This window comes from Rhipicephalus sanguineus, chromosome 6 (genome assembly GCF_013339695.2).
Source record: "Rhipicephalus sanguineus isolate Rsan-2018 chromosome 6, BIME_Rsan_1.4, whole genome shotgun sequence".
NCBI lineage: Eukaryota > Metazoa > Arthropoda > Arachnida > Ixodida > Ixodidae > Rhipicephalus > Rhipicephalus sanguineus.
Genome location: NC_051181.1, coordinates 144,597,119 through 144,620,821, shown reverse-complemented (window position 1 = coordinate 144,620,821; position 23,703 = coordinate 144,597,119). Strand labels below are relative to the sequence as shown.

Below are 23,703 nucleotides of genomic sequence, written 5' to 3'. Positions count from 1 at the left end.
GGCACGCTGACTTGGCTCCACTGAGAGGAATGGAAACATAATATAGCAAGAACACAGCTTCGCATAACTCGTGTGGGATTTGTTGTAGTACATTATTTCGTAGCAAAGCTTTCTTTGCGAACCCTCCTAAACTTTTATGATCGCGTTGACGTAGGTCTCGCCTAACAGCTACCCCGAAGAGCCCGATACATCGCTCTCATTGAAGTAGCTTATATAGCGCGTCACAACACCACTACAAGTGTCCTAAGAGTGCTGATTATGTTCTCTACGATAGTGCGCAGTAAAAAGGCAAACTGTTGCAGGATATCCTGAAACTGTTTGTCATTAATTAAGAAGTACGGACTGCTGGGAGAGTTGGTAACTCATCTTAAAGCTGTGGTGCGCAAAAGGGCATTAATTAAATTGCCGTTTCACCCAATTAATTCAAATTAGTGAAAACTTTATTGAAGATATTTGACAATTTCGGGCGGCGCAGGGCCATGTAAGCACCCCATCCTAGGTGACAATCTCGAGTCATTAGAGACCAGCAGCTGCTTCGGTGCCGATTTAATTTAATTATTTAATTAAAATAATTGAAGCTCATATTTTATTAAAGGAGTTCTTTCTAAGCCTCCTTCTTCCCTCCACGGAGATATAACGTATATAGATCCGTCATGCCGCAGTTTTTCAAAACTTCACTTGCAATGAGCGCAATAAAAGATTCGCGCGGTTTTAAGGTCCCACGCTACGCGTAACTACAGTGTACCGTAACCGCAAATTTGGAAATGAAGCTACAGAACCGAAACTTGCGCGCGGTATGCGCAAAAGACCGCAACGACATATAACAGTGACGTCATGACCCTCTGCTATATACGTCACCATTGTTTACAAGGGCGCCATCTTGTCTTGTACAAATTAATGGTCAGCGGCGCGACGCTTGATCTGGCGTTCAGCACTAATTACAGCCACTGCGCGTCTCACGCTACCGCGAATATTTGTCGTTTTATTTGGATGACGAGAAGCGAGAGGAATTGCTTGGGCGCGTTCATTTAAAGCAGCAACTTTTGAGACGGACGCGAAAGGTAAGTTGGCCGCGCTTGCCCTCAACTGCGAAACAAGAAGACACCACGCGATGCAGAGACCCGTTTTCCGTCTACCTGCGTATTTGTATTTGTGCTAGCTTCGAGTCGTTTTGTGAACATTGCGGTATTGTCTCTTTCAGGGGCCCGGCGACTCGTTTGAACGACAATGTCGCGACTCAAGGAAAAAAGAGGTTGGTACACGCACTCTACGTATTTTGTGTTGAAATTCCGTCGACGAGGGGCGGGGTGCGGGTTTGGAAATGCATTCTACCGTAATGTATTTCTAGAAGTTTAAAGATGCATTTTTCCTATTTTTCAGTTTCGGAGCTTGAGCAGGCGAGATCGAAGCTTGATGGCATTCTACAAAGTCTCATGGAAAAAACCGAAGAAAGGTAAAAATCGCGAGTTAAATATAGCGTCCCTCAGTCACGTTGTTGTTCTTAGGTATGATGCAAGACTCCGGTCCTCGCGTAATAACATTGTGTAAATTACTATTTTTTCGTGAACAACCGAAACATTTTTCACTTGCTGTTTATACAACCTTAAGACCTGCGAAGCTCGTAGAATTCAGGATTTAACCGTCTAATAATCTTCAAACATAACCGAAACAATTAATCAAAAATGTGAATTTACGATGTAGCCTAGCATTGGAAGTCCTAGCCTTTGAAGCCAGCAATCAATCTGCCTCCTATTATGCATAAACATCGATAATTAATGCTTCTATTTTATGATGTATGAATGTGCCATAATCTCTATTTCAGTCAAAGTTCATCGTCTCAGTCAGAAGACGAATCAAAAGCACTGGATTCTGCGACAAAGTGAGTGTGTGACCATTCTTTGTTGGCCTAATGTCCGATTACTTGCGATTACAGTGCATCTTATATTTGTCTTAGGGATGCATCTCCCAAAAAGGTTCAGAAGACCCAGAGGAAACGCCGTAGAAAAGATGACTCAGCTGTACAGAACTCAAGTATGTTTTGCTCATGAAGATGAGATTGGACTTTTATCTGTATATGAAAGATGGGATGCGATAAAGGTTAGGGATAGAAGCTCTTAACATATGGAAACCTCTAAAGTAAATCTTTGTATGTCACATTTCTCATTGAAATAAGGTAAAAATATCACATGTACAAGCAAGCATTCATATACATCATCTGGATACAAACAAATGTTTCAAATATTTTGATGTTCTATTATCTCATTCTTAGCGGAACAGACATGTTAATGAGATTTAGGAGTAAGGGGCCACATAAATTGGGGCCTTAATGTCGAAATATTTTTGTAAACTACCTGAAAAATTTTTTGAAGGATACGTACAGTACTTGAATACGCATATACTTATCGTGATCTGTATATGGCGCGTTAGCGTACTTATATGAAGAGATCCAGCACAGGCGAGCCCAAGTCCTATTAGGAAATTATCATAAAAATATCCGCATAACAGAAAGTAACGGCAAACTTAAATGGTAGAGTAAAAGACTGCAGAAAATGGCTCAGACTCATAATTTTTTTCACATTTGGTATTATGAAGCAGGCATAGATAGAGAAAGTATTTTGGCCCACAAACTTTACATCTATATAATAAGGACCATAGATTAAAATGAATTTCCTTTTAGGGGCGACACTTTCCATTAATCATTCTTTTGTTGGATGATAAGAGAGTCAAATGTTTTGCTGCCAGAAACTATACACATTGTGTAAAATGACAGATTCTGTCATGCTTTCTGTAATTGAATTGGTTGTCATATTGTGTTTTGAGTTGACCTCCCTGCTGTAATGTCTGTAAAGGCGAAGCAGGCACCAAATAAAAAAAAAATAGCGTTTCCCTTAATTGGCCTTTCAGAGAGGGAGCTTAATAAATGCCGAAAAACTGTACATGGTGAACACCTTTCTTTTTGTTACAGACACATACATAACCAAGATATACGGCTGCAGCGTAGATCTTGCACAGTTTGACGAGAATTCTCCGTTGTATTCGATGTGTCGTAGCTGGATACAAAATAAGCCTCTGCAAAATTTGGAGCGAAACCACAGTGGTGAAGACATAGACAAGAAAAAGGTAACGAACATGCCTTGCATGCATGACAGATGTAGCATACATTTTGTGCAAGAGCTTCTTGCATAGAACTGCATAAATGAGTGGCGAAAGCTTCGGTACAGCAGAATGACCCACAGTACGGTTAGATAAAGCGCGCAAATAATGGTACATTACTAAAGTGAACAATGCCGATTTCGTACTGTGTAACAATGCCATTGTTATTGGCTCATAGTTTGTTCACTTGGTGCAGGAAAATTCTGGGAAAAAAGAAAGCTCGCGAGGACTTGACAGAATCGTCTCGTCCGAGACTCCCGCTGTCCATTTCTGTGTTTGGGCTTGAAACTGCAACTGTGCTAACTCGGCATGTGGAAGTTCACTTACTAAATTTATTTGCTTAAGTTGCAGCATAAAAGTGCATGCAGCTGCTTTTAATATTGCCTTCATGTGCTGGCTAGTATGCTAGATTCTAACTAGTGAGAAATACGTCAAATGTAGTAAAAGATCAAAGCGCAATTGCGCAACTACATGCAGCTTACTCTATTTGATATTTGACGAAGGATGGAAGTAGCACTTATATACATGTGGCAGTAAAACAGGGCACTAAACTTTAGCTAATCAGAGAATATTCTGCACCTCACAAAAGCTCTCGATTACCTTTATTAGGAGCGAAGCTCCTTAGGCCAGCACTTCTCCGCACCGTCGAAGCTCTGTTCTCTTAAGCATCGCTTTAGGTTGCAGTGGCCGGTGATTTAAAAGGAAATGTTTAGGCCTTTAGTGGTTTGGTTGTAGCGCACCAGAAATTCGAGGTTAAAAGAAATTAGCTCTGTGCACAACTGGTTATAATGGTCGTCTTCACTTTCACCACCTTTATCGTGGATTTTGAAATGACAACCATCATTCTAGTGCACTACGGGCACTTTGTCAAAGGTTGTAGCTGACGGTTTCCCCACCCGGTGCTGGCGCAAAAAGACAAACGCTGTGCGCACTGAACACCGCACGCGGTGTTCCGTCACTACCGTCGAAGGTCTCCGCCGCATCACTGCTCGCACCCCTCTCCCACCTGTCTCCCTCTCCCTGTGCTGCGCACGCCGCACACACACTCGCTCCCACCACGGAGCGCAGCAGACGCTCCCCCCCCCCCTACCGCCTTCATGAAGCCAGCAGCGAGATCAGGCGCATAGTCGTTTGAGTCCCATTTCTAAGGAGCTTAGCTCATCAATTGTATTCATACATGGAACAACTGCTGATTTTTCTACTGTGAGACATTTGCATGACAGTTAAATGAAGCTAGAATAGCTTCACATGCTTCTTAGTATTTGTCATTGCCCATTTAGTGCTCCTGTTCCTTACTTTGTGTAAATAAACTGGTATGATATGAGCCCCCCCCCCCCCCCCCCCCCAATCTACTTAGTTATAATCTCCCATTAAAGCCACTTGAGCAGTCCACTCATGATCGTTGTGCTACTCAGTTACTGAGCGTGACAAATCAACTAGCCCGAATGGCTGCTTAGTATGTTGCTTGTAGAGTAGAACAGTAGTTCTCTCTTGCAGAGCACAAACGACATTACAGATGAGGAGGATGTAAAAGGAATTCTCTACCTGCCTGCACCTGTGCCACCTCCCAAAGACGATGACGGCAACGTCAAAGACCTTCGAATACCTTCACCTGTTCCACAGCCCAGTGAAAAGTTTTTTATGGCATCGGTGAGGCCTTGAGGTTGTCTGTGATTGGCCAGCATTAGGTGCCAGATGGGATGAATGGAAGAATATTTTAATGGTCGTGGCATTTTTTGATCTTGTAATTGGTGATCCAAAAAGATGGTTTCATACATTCTGGTCTATAGAGAAAACGACCTAGATGTGCAAGTCTGGGTGTGGGTGCTTTTGATGATTTGAGAACCATGTTGGCAGTGCGACTGGATTCACTGCCCATTCCCAAAAGTGAAAGGCATCCACATCTCGTATGTTGGCCCACACTCGTATTTACCCTTTCACATGTTTTTGCAAATGTCCATTTATTAATTACTCTGCATTTAATTGTTTAGTGTTAGAGTTGTCTTGTATCAATAAAAAAATTGTCACAGTCAAGAGAAATATTCTTCAGCTTTGTTTAGCTATCGGTAGCTTTTATACTTACATTGAACCTAGGGGACCTTTTCTTGCATGTATGCTGTGTGTAATTCATTTCAACCAGGATACGATAATAAAGAACATCTCCAACTTAAGAACATGCTGGTTATAATTTCAGGATGACAATGAGGTCGTACCTGTGAATGTCTTACTGGCTGGCCATCAAACACGTTGGAAGAATGTGCGGCAAAAGTAAGTGTGGGGACTGTCCTTTTCTAGTTGCTTTGCTTAGTTTCTGTGGTAGCACCAGTCTGAAATCTTTAATTTGAATTTGAGGACAAGTTGACAAGTTTAAACTTTGTCATTGTGAGTGCTGCACCAATTAAAGGATGTGTGCTGTCAACCCCTGCTACACACTGAAAAGATGTTTCGTCTATCAGCACAGCTGACTGCTGTTATACAGATTATCTTGAGTTTGCATGGAATGTAGAATGTCTGTTTATGTTCTAGAAATATCTGTAATCGTGTGTAAGTGTGCAAGTTATTTGCATAAGATCCGTGTTCACCTGAATGCTTTCTGCACAAATTCCTAATGATGAATGACAGTTACATTTGGTGCCTAAAGTCAACCAGTGATTGTATGTGCTCCACAAATTGATGTTGAACTCATTTTTTTGGAGTCATTCTCTTTTGTGAGAAATGTTTGTTAGATACCAACTGCTTATGGCGGTCCTTTTTTTTCTGCCAGGTGGAAAGAGGCCGCTATGGCCAATGAAGAGCGCTATAAGGAAAGTGCGGCAATTCTCCACAAGGCAATGAGGCAAGTTGGGGATGTGTAAGCTATTAAAAGTGTCAATCTCTTGTCACTGGCTGGAATTTTTAACCTATCATGCTATCACCAAAAACACTTCATTAACATACAACATTACATGCTTACTTTCTGTCACTTGCGTGAATAATTCGCTTTTCTATCAAGATGCTTTTGGTATGCACTGCCTGCTTCTGTCAGCTGTCCCACTGAGCTAATGTACGCTTTTAACAACACTGTTAAGTGTTAGAGACATTGCTGCACAAGAGGAAGAATGCTGCGATATCCTTGCCATACATTTTTCCTCGTGTGATGTCGTTTCTTTTCACATTCCAGCCATGACCAAGATGCACCATCACAATGGGAAAGTGCACCAGCTTAAGAAAGAGAAAAAAAAATGTGGTTCTACTAGCATCAGTCTGGTCAATTACAAGACGTGTCTCATCACAGACTTGAATGCATCAAAATGTATGGATGGGCTTAACTGAAACAAAGGGTAGTGCAGTAAATAGTATGTGAACAGTACAGAGCAGTTGCAGTGCACTGACCTCATATCAGTCAGGGACTTAACTGAAGTCACTGAAAGTGCCACATTTGCTTTTCCATACACATATTACCCCTTTGCAGAAAACAAACTTACCAAAGACTTGGACAGTAGTAGCAACACTAGTATACCATGTTGTGGCTTATGGTTTAAACATAGAAGACGAAAGCTTAACCACTGTGGTAGCATAGCAACTAAGGTCTACTGCTGCACTTGAAAATGTGGGTTCGATCCCCCACCACAGCAGCCACATTTCAATGGGGATGAAATGCGACACCTATGTAATTAGATTTCAGTGCACATTAAAGAACCACAGGCATTCAAAATGAATTCAGTCTCTCCTACTACGGTGTCCCTCATAATCGTTATAGTTATGGCTCATAAAACCCCACAATTTAGCTTTGTGTTAGAAACAATTCTTGAAATGCAGTTTAAAGATTCTCAACAAGAATACCCATGTAGCAAAGATGTTTCTAATATATGTGGTTGCACAAACTGCCACGATGCATCACTGTCGCCATTGTTACCAACAACTAAGTCTCCAGCATTCTGTAAAGGGTAACCTGGCTACAGATAACCTAAAACTAAATGCTTCTCTAAGATTCCTGACAGGCTGCATGAGAAAGTTATCCATCCTAGTGCCTTTGAGCTGAGACTGAGAAAGCCTTGTAACAAAACCTATTAGGGGAATCGCTGAAAAGCACATCGAAATACAAGAAGCACTTTATTTGAATGAGTGGTGTCCTCTACTTTATGGAGAGTGGGAGATTCAGCTGTAGTATCAAGTTGAGAAATGTTCAGATTATGGCAACATGGGAGAGTCTTGCGTCAATGAACCACACTGATAGCTTATACACACTGCACTGTCTCTGCTGGACAGCCACCATGTTTTATAAACTTAGTCAGCCCTGAAGACACTATTTTAACGTAAATATAGGCTAACATTTCCAGAATCTGGCAGAAAAATGGCAGTGTGCTTTGGTTGCAGCACCTTTCCAGGCACCCAATATGTTAGAATTAAAGGGATACTGACACCATTTTTCGGAGGCGAGTTTACTCTGCCATACAAATCTCCTGTATGTAGAGACGGCTCTGACCAAGTGTGAACTTCAGCAAACGCTGATAAGGTATTTTATTTTGATATTAAAGTAATTTCTAGCACGGCGCACCTACTGACATCGGCACTAGCTTGACGTCAGGCTACAGTACTAATTCTGGTGATTTCACGCAGTCATCTGGTTAGTTGCGATGACGTCAGGTACCAAAACTTCCAAAATGGCCGCTTCTCAGTCATCAACGGAGCCACGGTGCGGAACTGCCGCGGAAACGTCACGCCACATTGCACGAGCACGTGACGAGAAGCTCATACCATGTTGCGACATCGAGGTACAGTAGGAACCGAAACTAGCTTTTAAAAAAACATACTGTAATTACGTTTTTAGGGTGCACTCATGGTTAGCAGCACATTTTCTAGGCTCTTGAAGGCTTGGCCCTTCATTTGACGCAGAAAAACGACAACTAAAAACTTTCGTGTCAGTACCCCTTTAACTATTCACAGCTCTCTACAGCTTAAACCTTTTGATATATCACCCTGTCAGTTACAATATCCTCTCTTTCTTGTCTGGTCTTAATAATACTCTTGAGTGCCTGAACTTGTTACTGTTGCTTTGTGGGCATTCTAAGTCAGAAATGCTGAATTAACAGGGATGCCACGATGAGAGCTCTGAGTTAACTTTCATCACTAGTTCATTGTGCACTCGGTACACGAGTGTTTTTGCATTGCATCTCCACCGGAATGCAGCTGGCTTGATCAGAAATTTAATACAGTGGTGCAACAGCCAAAATAGGGTTTGGAGCAACTTTTGGAGCAGGAAAATCTGAATTTGCAGCAGGTTATAGAAAAAAAAAGCAATTTTTTAGCACCAAATCCTAAATTTTGAGAAGTATAAGAAAGAAAGCTTACTTTTAGAACAGAAAACGAATAGATGTTCACTGTTCAGCAGCAGCTGACATGTGCACAGTGCCTACAAGCTCTGCTACTTCAACAAAAGCAGTGTGTTGAACTACCTCACAGTGCGAACAATGAGGAAGTACACATTACCATTTGCAGTGCCTGTCAAAACATTTGACAGGCGCCACAAATGCTAATGTGGACCTGCCAAGCTGGCAACCTCGAAATTCGGGAGATTTGTAAAGCAGGGGCGAGCGTAGGTGGTGAAAAAAGGAAACTGGCATACTTTTTTTAATTTCTTGTTTCCCGAGGCTGTAGAAAGGTAATTGGCAGCTCTGAATGAGTGACTAATTTTTTTTAGGTGTTGGCGATCATACTGGTACGCGTAATTATATGGCTTGTGCATGTGTAATTACAGAACAAAATGTGATGTATCCCGTGACAGCTTGTACTTGTAACCCCTTCCTAATCTCGGCATGCTTTTCCGCAAGACACCAGTGTACTGCGAGGAAAGTGGCTTAAAAAAACAAACATGGTTGATCCCTTCGTCATAGGAATCAGAATAACACGAAAGTAAAGCGTGCCCTTACAGAAGTAACTGAATGTTTACTGTACATTGATATAAGAGAGTTTGTACAATGTATATTGATGTCTGGCAGCTATAGCACCGTTTAACGTGGATGCACCCACTCTGATGTTTGGTGATACATCTCCATGCCGACGACTAACGTCCATATTAAATTATTGAACAAACCCTTGTGGTAGCTGTAGTAGTTAACGGTGCAAGCGTAATCAGAGAACGAGGTGTGATAGCTAGAAGAGCGTCGCTGATTGGACACAGAACTTAGTCGCCATCACGCGGCATATTAAAATGTGATTGAACACCACTGCCGGACTAGAGGGAAACGGAAAGCGCGTCGCGCCGCCCCAGTAGCCCGGCCGCGATTTTTTTCGGGGTGAGCACGTGAGCGGGGAACCCGGTGTTACAGCCAGGTGAGGCAGGCACGCGTCGCAGAGCTATTTTTGGTTTGGACTAGCGTGATGCTATGAGCGACGCCGACTCTTTTACGATGCTTGGACTGAGATCGCCACCTCGCGGTGTGTTAAGGCATTGACAAAATTGAACTTCTATTGAAAGTGCGCCGAATGGGACAGACGTGTAACGCGTTGCAGGTGCTAATCGCGGAGGCCACAGTAATGACGAATTACTTTATCGCTCCCCGAGGGCAACACCACCCTGCCAACCGGGAGAGTGGTAGATATAAAAGGCATGTCTGGGAAGCCTCTATAGAGTCTGTGACAGTGGCGCAGCGGATAGCGTGCCCGGCATTGTTGTTGCGCACAGAGCGGTCGTGGGTTGGATGCCCGTTGACGGAACGTTTTTTTCTTTGCCATCTGATCGTGTAAATTTTTTCGACGTCGTTTCCGTGACGGAAATACGTCACTGAAGTCTTGTAGGACCCCGGCATAAAACACTTTCGTGTTAAAATGTGTTCTTCATGCTATAGAACAAGGCCAAGGCAAGGAAATTTTAGAACCGCTGCGTTTTCCGTCTCGGTGGGATTAGGTCTGTTTATCGGAAGATTTATGGCCATGCTCGTACAGTCGGGAGGATTGCTCAAAATTCGGGTGTCTCCCAGGCTAATTGGGTGATTTGGTTGGCGGGCAAATCGCCAACGCGTCCGTCGATTACAGCAGCAGCATGTTGTCAACTGTTTACGCGGAGCTTCCACTGTAATTTTCAAATGTCCATGTAGAGCAGCGTTGCAACCACCCGAAAAAAAATTTCCCGGCAGCCAAGCCAACGTAAACCACGCGCACGCCTTTCTGTGAGTCTGGATTGCAATGATGTCCAAACTGCAGATGGCCAATGCGGCCCCTATTTATTGCTAAAATTGCCACAGCTTAGAAAATATTGAGGCTTTTTGGGCATTTTGACACAACAATAAGGAATTGTATCGAATTGGCGCAACTGTTGCACCTCTGAATATGCAACCTCAGCATCAGAATGCTATGGCTGCGTGGTGTTATTAAATTATGTTGAATGAATAAAGGCTCTGCTCCAGGTAATAACTGCACAATTGTGCAGAGATTTATCATCAGATAAGTGTTTCAGGTTCCCTGTAACCACAACTGCATTGTGGCAAGATTATGGAGCTTGCTATATGGCAGCACCGTGGCAAGTGTGTGGGGAAGCTAAGTCAGACATTGCCCTTTGCCACAACGGCTTACAACCAGGTAAAATGGATCTCCACATTTCTATCGTGGATGAAGTTCATTGCTTCCAAGAAGCCTCTGCCTACTGTTCAATCACATGACCTGCATCAAATAAATCCACACCATGGCCATGAATTTTTAAATCTTTTCATCTAGTGCTCCTCTATCAAGCTCTTTCCTCTTGGCAACCATTCTGTTTTACTTTATAATAGACAACTGGTTATAAGCTAATACGAACTATAAAGTTGTAAAATTTCAATTTCTAATCTTTCCTCATCACATAGACTAGCAAGCGGCCAACATTAGTGACAATGTTGAAACAGCAGTATGTAAGGAAGCAATGAATGTAGCATCAAGAGCATACGATAGGCCTGACCTACCACAGTTTACTGTGATATCCATTAAATGAAAAGAAAAAATGGAATCTGCCGGAAAGCAGCAAGAAACAACGCTCATTTCGGACAAGTGTACCATGCATAAAAACTGCAAGAAATCTGAAAATTTCTGCCAGTTCTCACTTCGAGACCTTCTCGTGAAACACTTATGTGCTATGTCACTTGTGTTATTACATCACAATAAACTTTCAACAGTTAAAAAAAAAAAAAAAACTCAAGAAATTTGGGATTAAAGGATAATTCAACTCTATGCTCCGCAATCAAAATTTTAATGTCTCGATAAAGCACAGGCAATGGGAGATACTGGGGGGCTCCCAATTCATGGTGTTCATGAACATCCATCCCAAACATGGCACATGATAATCTCTAACAATAGCTTTCAGGTGTTCATGAAACTGCTGTAGAAGCACATACATGAATAGAACACAAAACTCAAGGCAGTGCGACTATGTGCAAGTCTCCTGCCTTTTTGGTCGTTCACTTGCACTGAAAGGATTCATTTGCAAGTTCGACTGGAACTGCACATTACTGATTTTGCATAAATGACGCATTCTCAGCAACAAATATTGCAGTTACTCAAAGTGGACTGATCGTTGCACCAGCCCAAGCATGCTGAAAATTGTGTCAGGCTGGAACCACCTCCACATTGTCCATTGTGGATCTATAGAATTTCAGGAATGCAGTTTTCAGATCGCTTGCTTTTATTGAAACAGATGTTTCAGCTTTGTTCTATTCTTGACTGAATGCTGAAGAATTTTCGTGCTTTCAGTGCAAATTGTTAGATTTCACTTCACAGCACATGACAGCAGATATCCGATGTGGCTTCACAAGCCATTCGTGCTGAAGTTTGCATACAGTCTTCACATACACTTGTTTCTGTACCCAAGCCAACACAATCTGCAATGCCCGAATGGTTGAGTAAAAACCCACTTCTTGGTCAGTTTGCTAGCATTGAGCTTTATTGTGTAAATGGGGCACAGTGTACTGCCACATGGCAGTTACTTTTCATGCCGCTGTACGATGTCAATGGCTCAGTGCCGCGACCTACGAGCTGCCTAATTGAAACAGACTGAAAACACCAGGCTGCAATGACTAATCACTGCGCTCGCCAAGATAATTTTGAACAGCTCTGCTTTTGATAATGGTAGCATCCAATTCGACAAGCTTTTAAGGGCAGGAAAGTCGAATGGTCGTTCGAACATTCGTTGCTGTCCACTGCCAAAGTGCAAAGATAAAACTTCATGTCATCAAATGTTTTATAAAAATATGTAATAATGGCATGCATTGTAGAAAAAGTATTCTTGCACTTTTTGTCATAGCCTGGTTTGTTCCCATGTGAGAGTTATATATTTTCCCCTTTTTTCCTTGTTAATACTAGTGATGTGTGCGAGTTGTACGTGTAAATTATCCTTTGACTAATTCCAAATGCTTCTTTACTGAACGAAATAAAAAATAAACACATTTATACGTCATGCTACATCGAGCTTGTTTTGCAAGCTCCTTTGCGTTGTCATTTATTTCGCCCGGCTTCATCACGACCTGTACAAAATATTCCATAGAAAGCATTCACATCTGATGTCAATGCATAGAAAAACCCAATATCGAGTGCAATATACACAAAGGCCCTTAATAATTATTGTACACAATCTGCAGAATAAGGAACCAGATTCGTCACACTGCTAAGATTGGAGAAAACCTTTCCCCGACTGTCAAGATGTCCTCAGCCTTTGGAAGAATGCCTGCAATAAAAACAGTAGTGCCTGTCAGAAAAGTTATGGCTGCACATGAGTAATTGATAAATACAAGTCACAGCTAAGCAAGCTCTCACAAGCCCAGCATCAGATTCATACATGAGACTAAAGTAGAGAATGTCAGTAGTATCTAGGTCTCTATTGTGCAGAGTCCAATGAACAGCTGACAAATGTTGATATATGTTCAAAACTCAAAGCTTTCAAGAAATTATGCCCGAAAAAGCACTTGTTTTAAAAAAATTATATCACATTTTAAACAAATAAAGGTGAAATCCGCTTCTAAAAACATCAAATTTATAAAACAGCACACAATGTAGCTAGCAAAAAAAGGATGAGGCCATTGTGTACAATTGGGACAGAACAGCATTTGTAAATCAAGCAATAGTTCTAATACACTTTGTACAATGTATAACATTTTGTGCAGTATTTGACTTATGAAGGATTTATAAGAGGTATGGCATCATTCATGTACTATTTACTTGGTTTCACTGAAGTGAGACTCTGAAAAGTAAAAACCCATACATTTGAAAAAGCAATTTCAAGGCAGCAATACAGAGTAGAGTAAGGAACAAGCATAATGATTTCGGGGGAAAAAAGCACTTCACAAAGATGTGTAACTAGAAAATGCACTAATTATGAAAGTGGCATTGTGAGTAACAAGTCACGTGCTAACGAATAACACACTGCTCACCTTAACATAGTTTTTGAACACCTTTGGATCACCCTGCAGGTGCATGCAGTAGTCTTGGATCTGCTGTGGCGACAGCCTGAGCAGAGTTGGAAGGTACTGGTTGCGCAAATACTCCATGAACTCGTCACCCTGAAATGGAGGTTGCATGAAGTGCCCAGCTCCTAGCAGATTTTGGTCAAACACAAAATGGTGCCAAGGCACGTTTGTAACCAAACGTCGCTGTGGTAAGCACCAATGCCTCCAGTAACAGCCCTGACCACGACTTTCGAAGTCACTGCTACAGAGGGACCACTCAACAATAAATCTACAGGGGTCAAAAAAGAAGAAACTAGTAATATACTAGTTCAAGAAACAAGAAGTGTCACACGAAAAAAAGGTTGTGTTAATAATGTCGTGACACATGCTCAGCCAATTTGCACTCTGAAAAACCCGCAACTGTACTTCTCTACAAGTGGTCAGCTTTGAAGGCCTAGGATACAAATGAGACATTCTCCTTTCTCTCGCACACTTCAGTGCACTGGGTAAGTTGTGTGCATCTGTTTGCATGATCATGGCCTGGATAATTTTCTCCAATGCTTCTAACGTTAGAGCAGCCTATCTGCATGGGAAGTTAACATGCGTAATAAGATCAATTTTCTTATACGGCATTGTAGCGAAATTGAGGCAGATGCAGGAGTAGTGGTACATACCCGCTTGGCAAGGATCATCTTCATACAAAGAGCACTTTCAGATAAGGCCTGGGGAAAAAAGAAAAGGTTATCAAGGCTGATATTGTTGCATCTAGTTTACAAGCGCACAAATCACCTGAGAGATTACGTATAGAGCAATGCAAAAGAGGATTGTACTCGCTTGGTGTAGACAGAGCTGAGAAACTAAACTGTAATTTCAGTAGGCTGACATTGCAAACAGCATGCTCCCGCGTGTTTGCACTCCCGTGTGTTACTTCCCTTTTGCCAATAGCTTTTGACCCGCACAAGCTCTAGTACTAGTTTACAAGTATTCATCTCTCCCCCATTTGATCCTTACTCAGGCTACAGTTCCCATTCATATTTTATGTATGACACACGACCGTACACCTTAGCGAGACATCTGGCACGTACCAGGATGGTCTGAGCATCGGTCAGGTCAAAGGTGTCCTTGAGAGGGGCATGGAAGCAGGCTGGTACCACAGACTTGTACACAAAGTCCACGAAGTGGGGCTCGGCATCTGGTCCACCCCAGAGCTCCACCATTTTCCGCAGGATTGTGAAGCAAGTCTTCTGAGCCTGTAAAGTAATTGCAGCCCAACGGTCTGAGGTTTACGAGATGTGTGCTATGTCGGTGAATATTTCAAACGTATTTCCAGAGTGGGTACTACTGTACTTTTATGCACAAAGCAGAGTTCTCATGCAAAGAAAGCAAACTGCTAGTCAACAAAACAAAACTTTACGCCGGGTGTCTTGGAAGTAGGGATGGGCGAATAGCAAATTTCAGGTTCGAAGCGAATCCGAAGCGAATTGTGATTTGGTCGAATAATTTCGAATCGAATAGTTCGAATAGTATATAGTGCATATTATGAAAAATGAGCGTTTTTGTCATGACCCTTAGCACAATATTTTTAATAATTGGAACTAGGTATGGGTGAATGTCACTTTTTTGGTTTGAAATGAAGTGGAAGCAACCTTAAATAGCATCAAGATTTGAATAGCAGTAGGGTGCAGGTTAGAAGTGGTACAATATGTTACAATTTAAAAATTACTATACTTAGCGCATATAAGCCCATATAACACGATTTAAACTTGAAAAAAAAAAAAATTGTACACTTAACCTTGAAGTGTGGCTTCGCGGCAGTGCAGATTTCTCCTGTGAAGGTGGTTTCACGGTACAGCAACTTGACGCTGCAGTGAAACCACCTTTACAGGGGGTTATGTGCGGTCAAACATACATACACTGAAACCTCGTTATAACGAACACGGATATAACGAATTAACGGTTATAACGAAGTAAATGAAGAATAGTCTTGTAATAGCTACAGTGTTACAAATAAACGTTTATAACGAATTTTCGGATATAACGAAGTTATTTTCATGGCAGATGCGACTGTTATAATGAGGTTTGAGTGTATATTCGTTCATTTCGAATACTTCGAAATTTCGAATAATATAAATTCGTATCGAAGCGAATTCGAATACTGTAATATTCGTTAGAATATTCGAAACACCCGAATATTCGCCCATCCCTACTTGGAAGGCCCGCACAATATATTACTATATTGGATACATTATTACATTGCATTATTAGAACTACATTAATTAAAGTGGACGGTAAGATGACCGCTGCTGTAGCTCAGTGGTAGAGCATCGGACGTGTTATTTGAAGGTTGCAGGTTTGGTCCCTGCAGGCGGCAAGTTATCTTTTCATCCACCTTACTTTCTTCACATTCACATCATAATTACTACAAATAACATCCCCTATACTTTCCTTGGCTTTCTTGTCTGTTATTCTAATTAATGTTATGTCTAGCAAAGAAAAACATGCCCTTAAAATTCCCCTTCTTTCGTTTATATTGGACACTATATTATTATGGCTACATTAGATTACTAATTAAACATGCACCTAGCAAAGCTTCAAAACTATGTAAAGTTCACACTTTCAAACAGCCCTATGCTAACGCTAAATCTGTATAGTCACTAAACACTTGTTACCCAGTGTGGCATGATAGAAGTAAATGCCGTGGTACCTATTAAAGATGCTACTGAGGAGTGCTCTGATTTTAGTTTCTAAGCAACATATTGGCAAGTGCACCTAAAAGCAATGCTTGACTAAAGAAATTGACAAGAAATGGATTTATCCTTTTTACCTACACAAGCAAGTGACAAGATATATCACATGTGATATACTGAGTACATACACGTCATGCAATATAAATGACAGCCTAGTCTGAACAACTTACCACTGGGTCAGGGAATTCAACAGCACCCTGGATGATTGTTGTGAAGACTTGTTCCAGGCTTTGTGCATCTAAAATGACAGAAGAGGAGTAGGCAAAGGAGTGAAACATTGAATTAAAAAAAGCTTTCACAGGAATAACTGACCAGCCAAAGTTCAGTCAGCCATCCCACAAACGGAGCACCTTTTAGCATTTTATGCCCTGCAGAATGTCCGGCTGTTTAATTAAAGTTTTGTACAGTACACATCTGTGCAATAAAAACTGGTGAATTCACTTTCCCCTGCACAATTTATGTTCCAACATTCAAACTTCCACTCATTTTGTCTGCTGCAGGACAAAGAACTAAATAAGATTCTCCTGGCAATCAACAATTACCCAGTCTCGACATGAATCTAAAAATTTCACCAAACCACCTACTTATTACATTACCAGCTGCAGTTCCCTTCTCCTGGCACTGCATTTGTAACAAAGCATGGAAATGCATGGCTTTGTTGTTGCTGATTTTGTTAATTTAACTTGCATGAAGGAAGTGCCCATCTAGAACTTATGCTGCCTTGCGCCACCATGAAAAGGGTGATGCAGGTACTGTCCAATCTTATTTTTACACAGAAGTAAATATACACATATATACAGTTCCTTATAAAAAGGAACATCTATGGAATGGAAAGATATGTTCTATTTAAGAGAAGTTTCATTTATTGAGATACGTGTAGACAGGTCTGCAGCACCCAAGTACAAAACCAACCAAATCAGATGCAGTTCCAATTAAGCAGCAAATCTGTTTAATTGATTTCTATTTACGTAGATTCTACGGTGCAACTCCTTCAACACCTCTCAAAACTTTTCCGCTAAACAGAATGCGAATTTTTCGTAAAACTCTATGCAAACTCAAGCAGTCATAAAAACTTAGAACAAGGCTAAACTCATAAAATTTACGACAAATTCGGGAACATGGGCAGGCACGGAAACAAGCCATAAACAAGAATGTGAACTAGGATAAACACTCAACCTCGTTCACATCTTCCTTGTCTTCCTTCCACAGTACAAAACGTATGACAGTGCATCATGGATCACCAACTATCCTACTTACAAGCAGCAGTTTTCCGTCTTACGCATTACATTTCATTTGAGGTCAATTAAACATAATAAAGCACAGTATGAAAGAAAGACAAGTCACAAGTGAGCAAAAAAAAAGTGTATGGTAAGACAGTCAAGGTTAGAGAACAGTTATTACGGGTAGTGATGTCTGAGATAATTTATGAAGACTGCAAGAGACATTGTTTGCCAGTGTCTCAATGTTATGGTCATTATTTTTCATTCCGCAGGTCGTAGCGCAGTCCTTAGTCATCCTAGCTCACACTGTAGCGATTGACGAGTAAAGTACACTAGTATACTGCGATTCTTATGCGTAGTCATTTGGGCCACAGCGTCCTCACCTTGCGAGGCGACCACCTCAACCACGTTGTTGGTGATGATGGCAGCCACGAAGAGGAAGTACGCGCGCTGCAGAAGCTGCCGGTCGCGCAGTGCCTGCTCATCCCCGGGCTCCACGGGTGCAGCCAAGGGCACCGAAGATGACCCCGACCAGCGGCATGAACATCCGTTGCAGGAAGGGCACCACCTCTTTCTGGAACACCCAAGACAGCTGCCCCCCTTGCAACCTCAGGTGGCCAAACCCCACAGAGCCTGTTTCCAGGTTCCTTCCAAACATGACTGGCTCTCCATCGTTAAGACAATGTCAAACTAAGCTTTTGCTTAGTTTCACTTCACTATGAAGATAGTAGCATTAGCCAATGATTCGTTGCCATTTGAAGATTAAAAATTGTCCTCTTCTACACTGTTAGACTGCAACAAAAGACACCAAAGTATTTTTCTGCTGTGCCATCACTATTATCCTGAATTCTGGCCAAAAATGGGCAAATTCTTTGTAAAAGACCCCGACTGGCAACATGGCTCACTTCCCGCTGTCTGAATAAGGCTGTTCCTGCTAGCAAGCCACCATCTGCCAGAAGCACAACAAAGCACCAGGTTGTTCGTGTTTAATGAAAAAATAGCGCGAAGAAGCACAGGCAAACTACAGTAGCTATGAACAACTGTGCTAGAATGCAGCACTTGTTTACGTTGTTTCCTTATTTGTTTGCATTTTTCATGCTGTGTTTTTGTTTTAACATGGATACACGCAAACTCACCCGTAATAATCAGGTTTTATGTGTCAAAGTCATGATACAGCTACAAGGCAAGCCACAGTGGTGGACTCCGAAATAAGTTTGACGGCCCAGAGTTCTTTAGCATGAACATGGGTGTTCTTCGCATTTCATCCCCATCAACTCGCCCAGCTCATAAGTCTTGATTCACCCATGACATTGCTAGAAATGAAGAATACTGTGCAGAAGGTAAGCTTTTCCGTGGACATTTTGACCAGAAACTAATAGAAAAACCACGCTCATCTATGGCTTTAAAAGGTTAACTAATGGCCAAGTGTTGGTGACAGGGAACACTGCGGAAAATTTCCCCGAACGTGCAGTTGCAGTAGGCCATAGCTATCTTATATGTGCCCATGCTAACAGCCAGAACATTACCAAACCCATTAAATGGCGCGTGGTTTGGCTAGTTGGACAGTATTGTGGGCTGGCAATTTGTGACTGTTGGTTAGATGAAAACGCGAATGTTCAGCTAGAAGCAACAAAGGCAGCAATTTCCAGGTATGGACAAGCAAAAGTTGAATTAAAAGAATTTGTGCAATGGGGCACTTTGAATTAAGCGGCTTCAAAATACATTGAAAACATAGCGGGCCAACCAAAAATTTAAGATTTGTTTGAACTAACCAAAACTTAGAATTATCAGAGTTTGAATTGTCGAGAGTCTACTGCATTTGCCTCAACACAGTGTTAAGTGTAAGCTTTGGAGACATCGCAAGTCCTCCCACCTTGAACTTGCAGACGATCTGGTTGATGAGCGGTATGAGCTCCTGCACAGAGCGGACGTCAGGGTTGCGCAGAAGCTGCTCGCAGGCACGAGGCACTAGAGGCAGCACTTCCTCTTCGAGGCACACAACCATGCGGTGAAGGAACTGCCGCACCCCTGCCTGGAGCAATGGTTGCTCGTACGGAAGCTGCAGCACCAGAAGACAATAGTGGTTACGGTGGTGATTACAGCCTATGCACAGCCTGTGCACAGTCTTTCGTCTTGAGCTATGATACTTGTTGGATTATGCATTTTAGCGGGGTCACATTATACATGAATCACTGTCAATTTTGTGTGACATACCATTTCTTCCTGTGGTTTCTGCTTCTACAGAGTAGACCACTTATAACGTAACCGCATATAGTGCAGGACCGGTTATAATGCGGTTTTTTTCAACTCCCGTTTACCCTCCCATAGAACCGCATGTATACGCATACCGCTTATTGTGCAGTCCCCCAAGATGAAATACCGTTTATAATGCGGTTGCGGGAAATATTTCTGACAAACGGGGGTAGCGAGTGCGGTTCTCAAAGGAGGTACGGCGCTGGGGAGGGGAGCGACGAGGTCGTTACGAAGGGCGAGGGCACGCACAGTGAACAAACGAGGGGCGGAGGGAGGAAAAAGACCGCGGCAGCGCTGTGCGGGCTCGCCGAGTGGGGAAGAATGGTGGTTGCCTAGGCGACGGAGTAGCCTTTGCACCGGCGGTGGCGAGGCGGCAAGGCTCCGCGGCCGCTTGCCGACAGCGCGTTACGCGTGGAACGTACGATCGCGTCCTCATCAAGTGCGCTTTAAAGTAAGTGTCCTGTCGGTAAAAGCGTCGTCGTTATCACACTTGCTACAGATATCGCGTTTGCTACCTCGTCCGCAAATTGATAAGTTTTGCGGCTTCATGACGCGAGCTTTCGCCTTTTCTGCCAGTGCGCGGACTTAAACGAGCTTGGCGGGCTTTTGTCGCCGTTGATCTCCCGGCCGCGAACACAAACTTCGTATCACGCGCGCGCTGTTCTTGGGTGCTTGAGTGCGATCTTTTCGACGTCCGATCTTCATGTTGTCTTGGACAAACTTCCCACGACAACATGCTGAACCGCACGCTAGGCCTAATCAGCGTTGGTTGCTTTTTCGGTAGCGGTCGCGGGCGATAAAAGTTGCGGTTTGGTGCGGAATCAACGAAACTTTTTGCGATGGCTGCACTTGAAGGGAAGAGAATCATATCGTTAATGAAAACGAGGGCATGGTTGGCACATGCAACTCTCGAATGGTGGTTCCGGATTCGATTGCATTGTCGGACATCGTGTGCGCGCCCGTGAAATCGAACGATCGGTACCGCTCAGCACGTGAAATTTCGGTCGCGATTCGACATGGTTTCTGTGTAATGCGCATACCTCGAGATGGCCTGAAAGGTAGTCGGCGAATTTCCGCGATGGCACTTTGTTTTGTTTGCTTTTTTCCCCCGTGTTCATTTCGTTGGCAATGCGGGTCTTTGGCGGTTAATTTTTGAACATTCGGAGATTTAAGTGGTTGTAAGCGCCCCAAATCGCATATGTCGATTATCGGACACGCGAGGCTGCATGCTCAACACGTTTTGCGCAAGTGCAGCCTTTGAAGAAGGTTTGTTTTGGTTATAGTGCGGTACCGCTTATAGTGCGGATATTCGCGACTCCGGCGACTTACGTTATAAGCGGTCTATACTGTACTTGTTCAGCCAATCAATGCACTCCAAAAGTAATGTCAGATCAAATTGGCAGATTTGTAATGCAGCCACAGATACCAGACACTAATGAGTACACAGATACTTTTATTCAGCAGGAGCCGATGTTTCATGTGTCAAAGCAATTTTGTACCCAAACAATTTTGTACCCCATAGTGTTCAATCACACGTACAGTCGCACCCAATATGAGTTGCAACATGCCGCATGTGGTCAAAGTGGCGTCAACACTGCACGGTGTCGCACACATAGAGAACCCATCAGTGACGTAAACAGTTTTTCGACTGCTGGCATTTCCAAAACCAATTTCACGTTTCCTGGTGTGACAGTTTAGGCTTGGGGCCCCTTCAACTGTGGTCACCGTGTTGGAACTCATATTGAGTGCTACTGTACATGCATTCATGAGCACTCACATCCAAGGCCTGCAGGAACACCTGAAGGGCTTCCAGGTAGATGGAAACACAGCTGCAGGCTTTCATTGTCTGCTGGTTTGAGAACGCCTTGCTCGTTCGACTGGAAAGTAAAATAAAAGGTTTCTATTGGGACAAAAACATTCACCATGTGTAACAAAATTTTCACTTCATTAACACATTTGACAACAGATATAACATCCGAAATTGACTGCAATGTTACGAGCATATAAGGACTCAGTGTTGGTTTGCAGCCAAACTGAGCCCCACTCACCTGGTTACTGCAATGGCATGATTCATGCACTCATGCAATGTCCCGCCGCTTCTCTTCTGATGGTTCGAGAGGCAACCGCTGGGCCAGAGCCTCGAACTTGCGCATCACAGGAGTCAACTGGTTCTTCAATAGCAGCTGCTTCTTCTGAAAATACAGCAATAGGTGTAGCCAATACACAGCAAGTGCAGACCTTCGGAATCAACATCATCATCGGAACTCAACTAGTATAAGGGCCTTTGTTTGGCAAAGGGCAGTAACTACAGTAGACTCTCAGTAAACAAATCTCTTAAATGAAACTGCCGCTTAAGTGAAACAAATGCCTTTATTATAATTGGTTTCACACATGAATTCAGCAACCCTGTTCACCTCTCAGTAAACGGAACTCCTGTTAAAATGGAACACATTTTCCTGGTCGCCTTCAGGCTCTGTTCAACGAGTCTACTGTACTGGCTTTCAGCATTCAGCAATTTGTTCTTTCAGTGTTCCACGTGCCCCCCACTTTTTGACCTAAATGACATTCCTTACAATTCTCTCAACTGCATTATAATAGTTTATGAATGTTTATGACATTCAATGCTAGAACCAAAATGTTGTAAATACAGAGGCCGCTATTGTAATTGTGAGCACTTTCCATAAAAGCACTCTGCTTCAAACTGTGCCATAGTAAGAGCCAGAGAATGACACACAAATTTTTTCTCAATTAGCATGAACTTCCTCCACAATGAATATGAACGAGCAAGTAATGAAAGCCACTGTTTCGGCAGCTTGATAGGTTTTCATCCCGCCAAGCTGCCCAAATGACTCTCTTTATTTCTCACTCCAAGTGCTTTTGCGACATGAATAGGCATGGTTGATTACACTGATTGCCACTGCTGCTAAAAGATGCTGTTTCATTTCCATCAACACTCCTGCACAGGGTCTCACCTCGGCGTTGAACTGGCCCGACACAATGAGCATGGCAGTTGCCTCAAACAGGTACAGCTGATCGTCAGGCGACAAGAGCGAAGACATGGTGACCCCGTTCTCGGTGGGGCACAGAACCAGCAGTTCCTGCAGCTGCTTCAGAATGTCCTCGGTGAAGTTCAACATGTGCGCCCTATGCAGAAGAAAGCAGAGAAAACCGACATCAGCTTACTGTAAAAAAAGAGGAACATCTTACGTTGCTGTGCGGATTATGACTATAAAGTTAAGAACTGAATTGTTTAGTTCAGAGGTGTGTCTAGACACCACACAGCAGAAACAGCACAATCTATCAGTACAATCTGTTATTGGTATATTACATGAAGGAAAAAGCATGAGATGGACTAAGTGTGCATATACAATATACTTGCACATGTGACCCACCAATGAATATAATTGTCCATCTAAGTGCAGCTCTTAAAGGAAGAGGAAAAAAGACGAGCTAAAAAAAAAAAATTCCTAGCACATAATTCTTGCAATGTAGTCACACGCAATGTTAAATTTGCTTTGTATATCATTTTGACATTATTAATTTAATGTTCACAAGTTTTCACTAACGATGTGAAGCTGCAGCTAAAAGCTGGAATTATGCTGCAAATGATCTTATATAACTGTAAGCTTCGGCGACTAAGAGGCTTTATTTCTGAGAAATCCGTATGGATTTCCTTGTGGCTTCGTGCTACAAATGAGTGGTTGTCTATTTTCCCTTTCTTACATATGACTCGTGTACAGCCGGTACACCCAGTTATAATAACAATTGCTGGGGTTTTGCATCCCAATACCACTACCTATACATGATAATGACAGACGCTATAGTGGAGGGCTCCAGAAATTTCGACTACCCGGGGTTCTTTAATGTGCATAAAAATGTAAGCACACGAGCCTCTAGCATTTTGCCTCCATCGAAATGCGGCGACTGGGGGGGGATTCGATC

General features: G+C 42.6%; 2 protein-coding genes across 2 annotated transcripts in view; one reads left to right on the top strand and one right to left on the bottom strand.

The window, feature by feature from the left end:
• The first annotated feature begins 846 nt into the window (after positions 1 to 846).
• Positions 847 to 9,012, top strand: LOC119396638 (protein lin-37 homolog). Its single transcript, XM_037663926.2, has 10 exons — positions 847 to 1,061; positions 1,202 to 1,252; positions 1,381 to 1,453; positions 1,823 to 1,879; positions 1,955 to 2,031; positions 2,966 to 3,120; positions 4,651 to 4,803; positions 5,348 to 5,421; positions 5,918 to 5,989; positions 6,314 to 9,012. Exons 2-10 carry the CDS (start codon positions 1,228 to 1,230, stop codon positions 6,357 to 6,359), a joined length of 732 nt encoding a protein of 243 aa, XP_037519854.2. The 5' UTR covers positions 847 to 1,061; positions 1,202 to 1,227; the 3' UTR covers positions 6,360 to 9,012.
• Positions 9,013 to 12,545: 3,533 nt separating this feature from the next.
• Positions 12,546 to 23,703, bottom strand: part of LOC119396640 (exportin-T-like) — a 31,394-nt gene continuing 20,236 nt past the window's right edge. Inside the window, 12 exon segments of the mRNA XM_049417163.1 lie at positions 12,546 to 12,823; positions 13,527 to 13,655; positions 14,216 to 14,263; positions 14,627 to 14,791; positions 16,459 to 16,526; positions 17,892 to 18,018; positions 18,020 to 18,082; positions 19,382 to 19,567; positions 21,539 to 21,638; positions 21,810 to 21,841; positions 21,843 to 21,953; positions 22,734 to 22,905. Of these exon segments, the coding sequence (XP_049273120.1) occupies positions 12,794 to 12,823; positions 13,527 to 13,655; positions 14,216 to 14,263; positions 14,627 to 14,791; positions 16,459 to 16,526; positions 17,892 to 18,018; positions 18,020 to 18,082; positions 19,382 to 19,567; positions 21,539 to 21,638; positions 21,810 to 21,841; positions 21,843 to 21,953; positions 22,734 to 22,905 (1,231 nt within the window). The 3' untranslated portion in view covers positions 12,546 to 12,793.

Coding starts and splice junctions, on each gene's coding strand:
- LOC119396638 (XM_037663926.2), top strand. CDS start 1,228: ATGTCGCGACTCAAGGAAAAAAGAG. Junction 3,121..4,650: donor AAGACATAGACAAGAAAAAG/GTAACGAACATG, acceptor TCTCTCTTGCAG/AGCACAAACGACATTACAGA. Junction 4,804..5,347: donor AAAAGTTTTTTATGGCATCG/GTGAGGCCTTGA, acceptor TTATAATTTCAG/GATGACAATGAGGTCGTACC.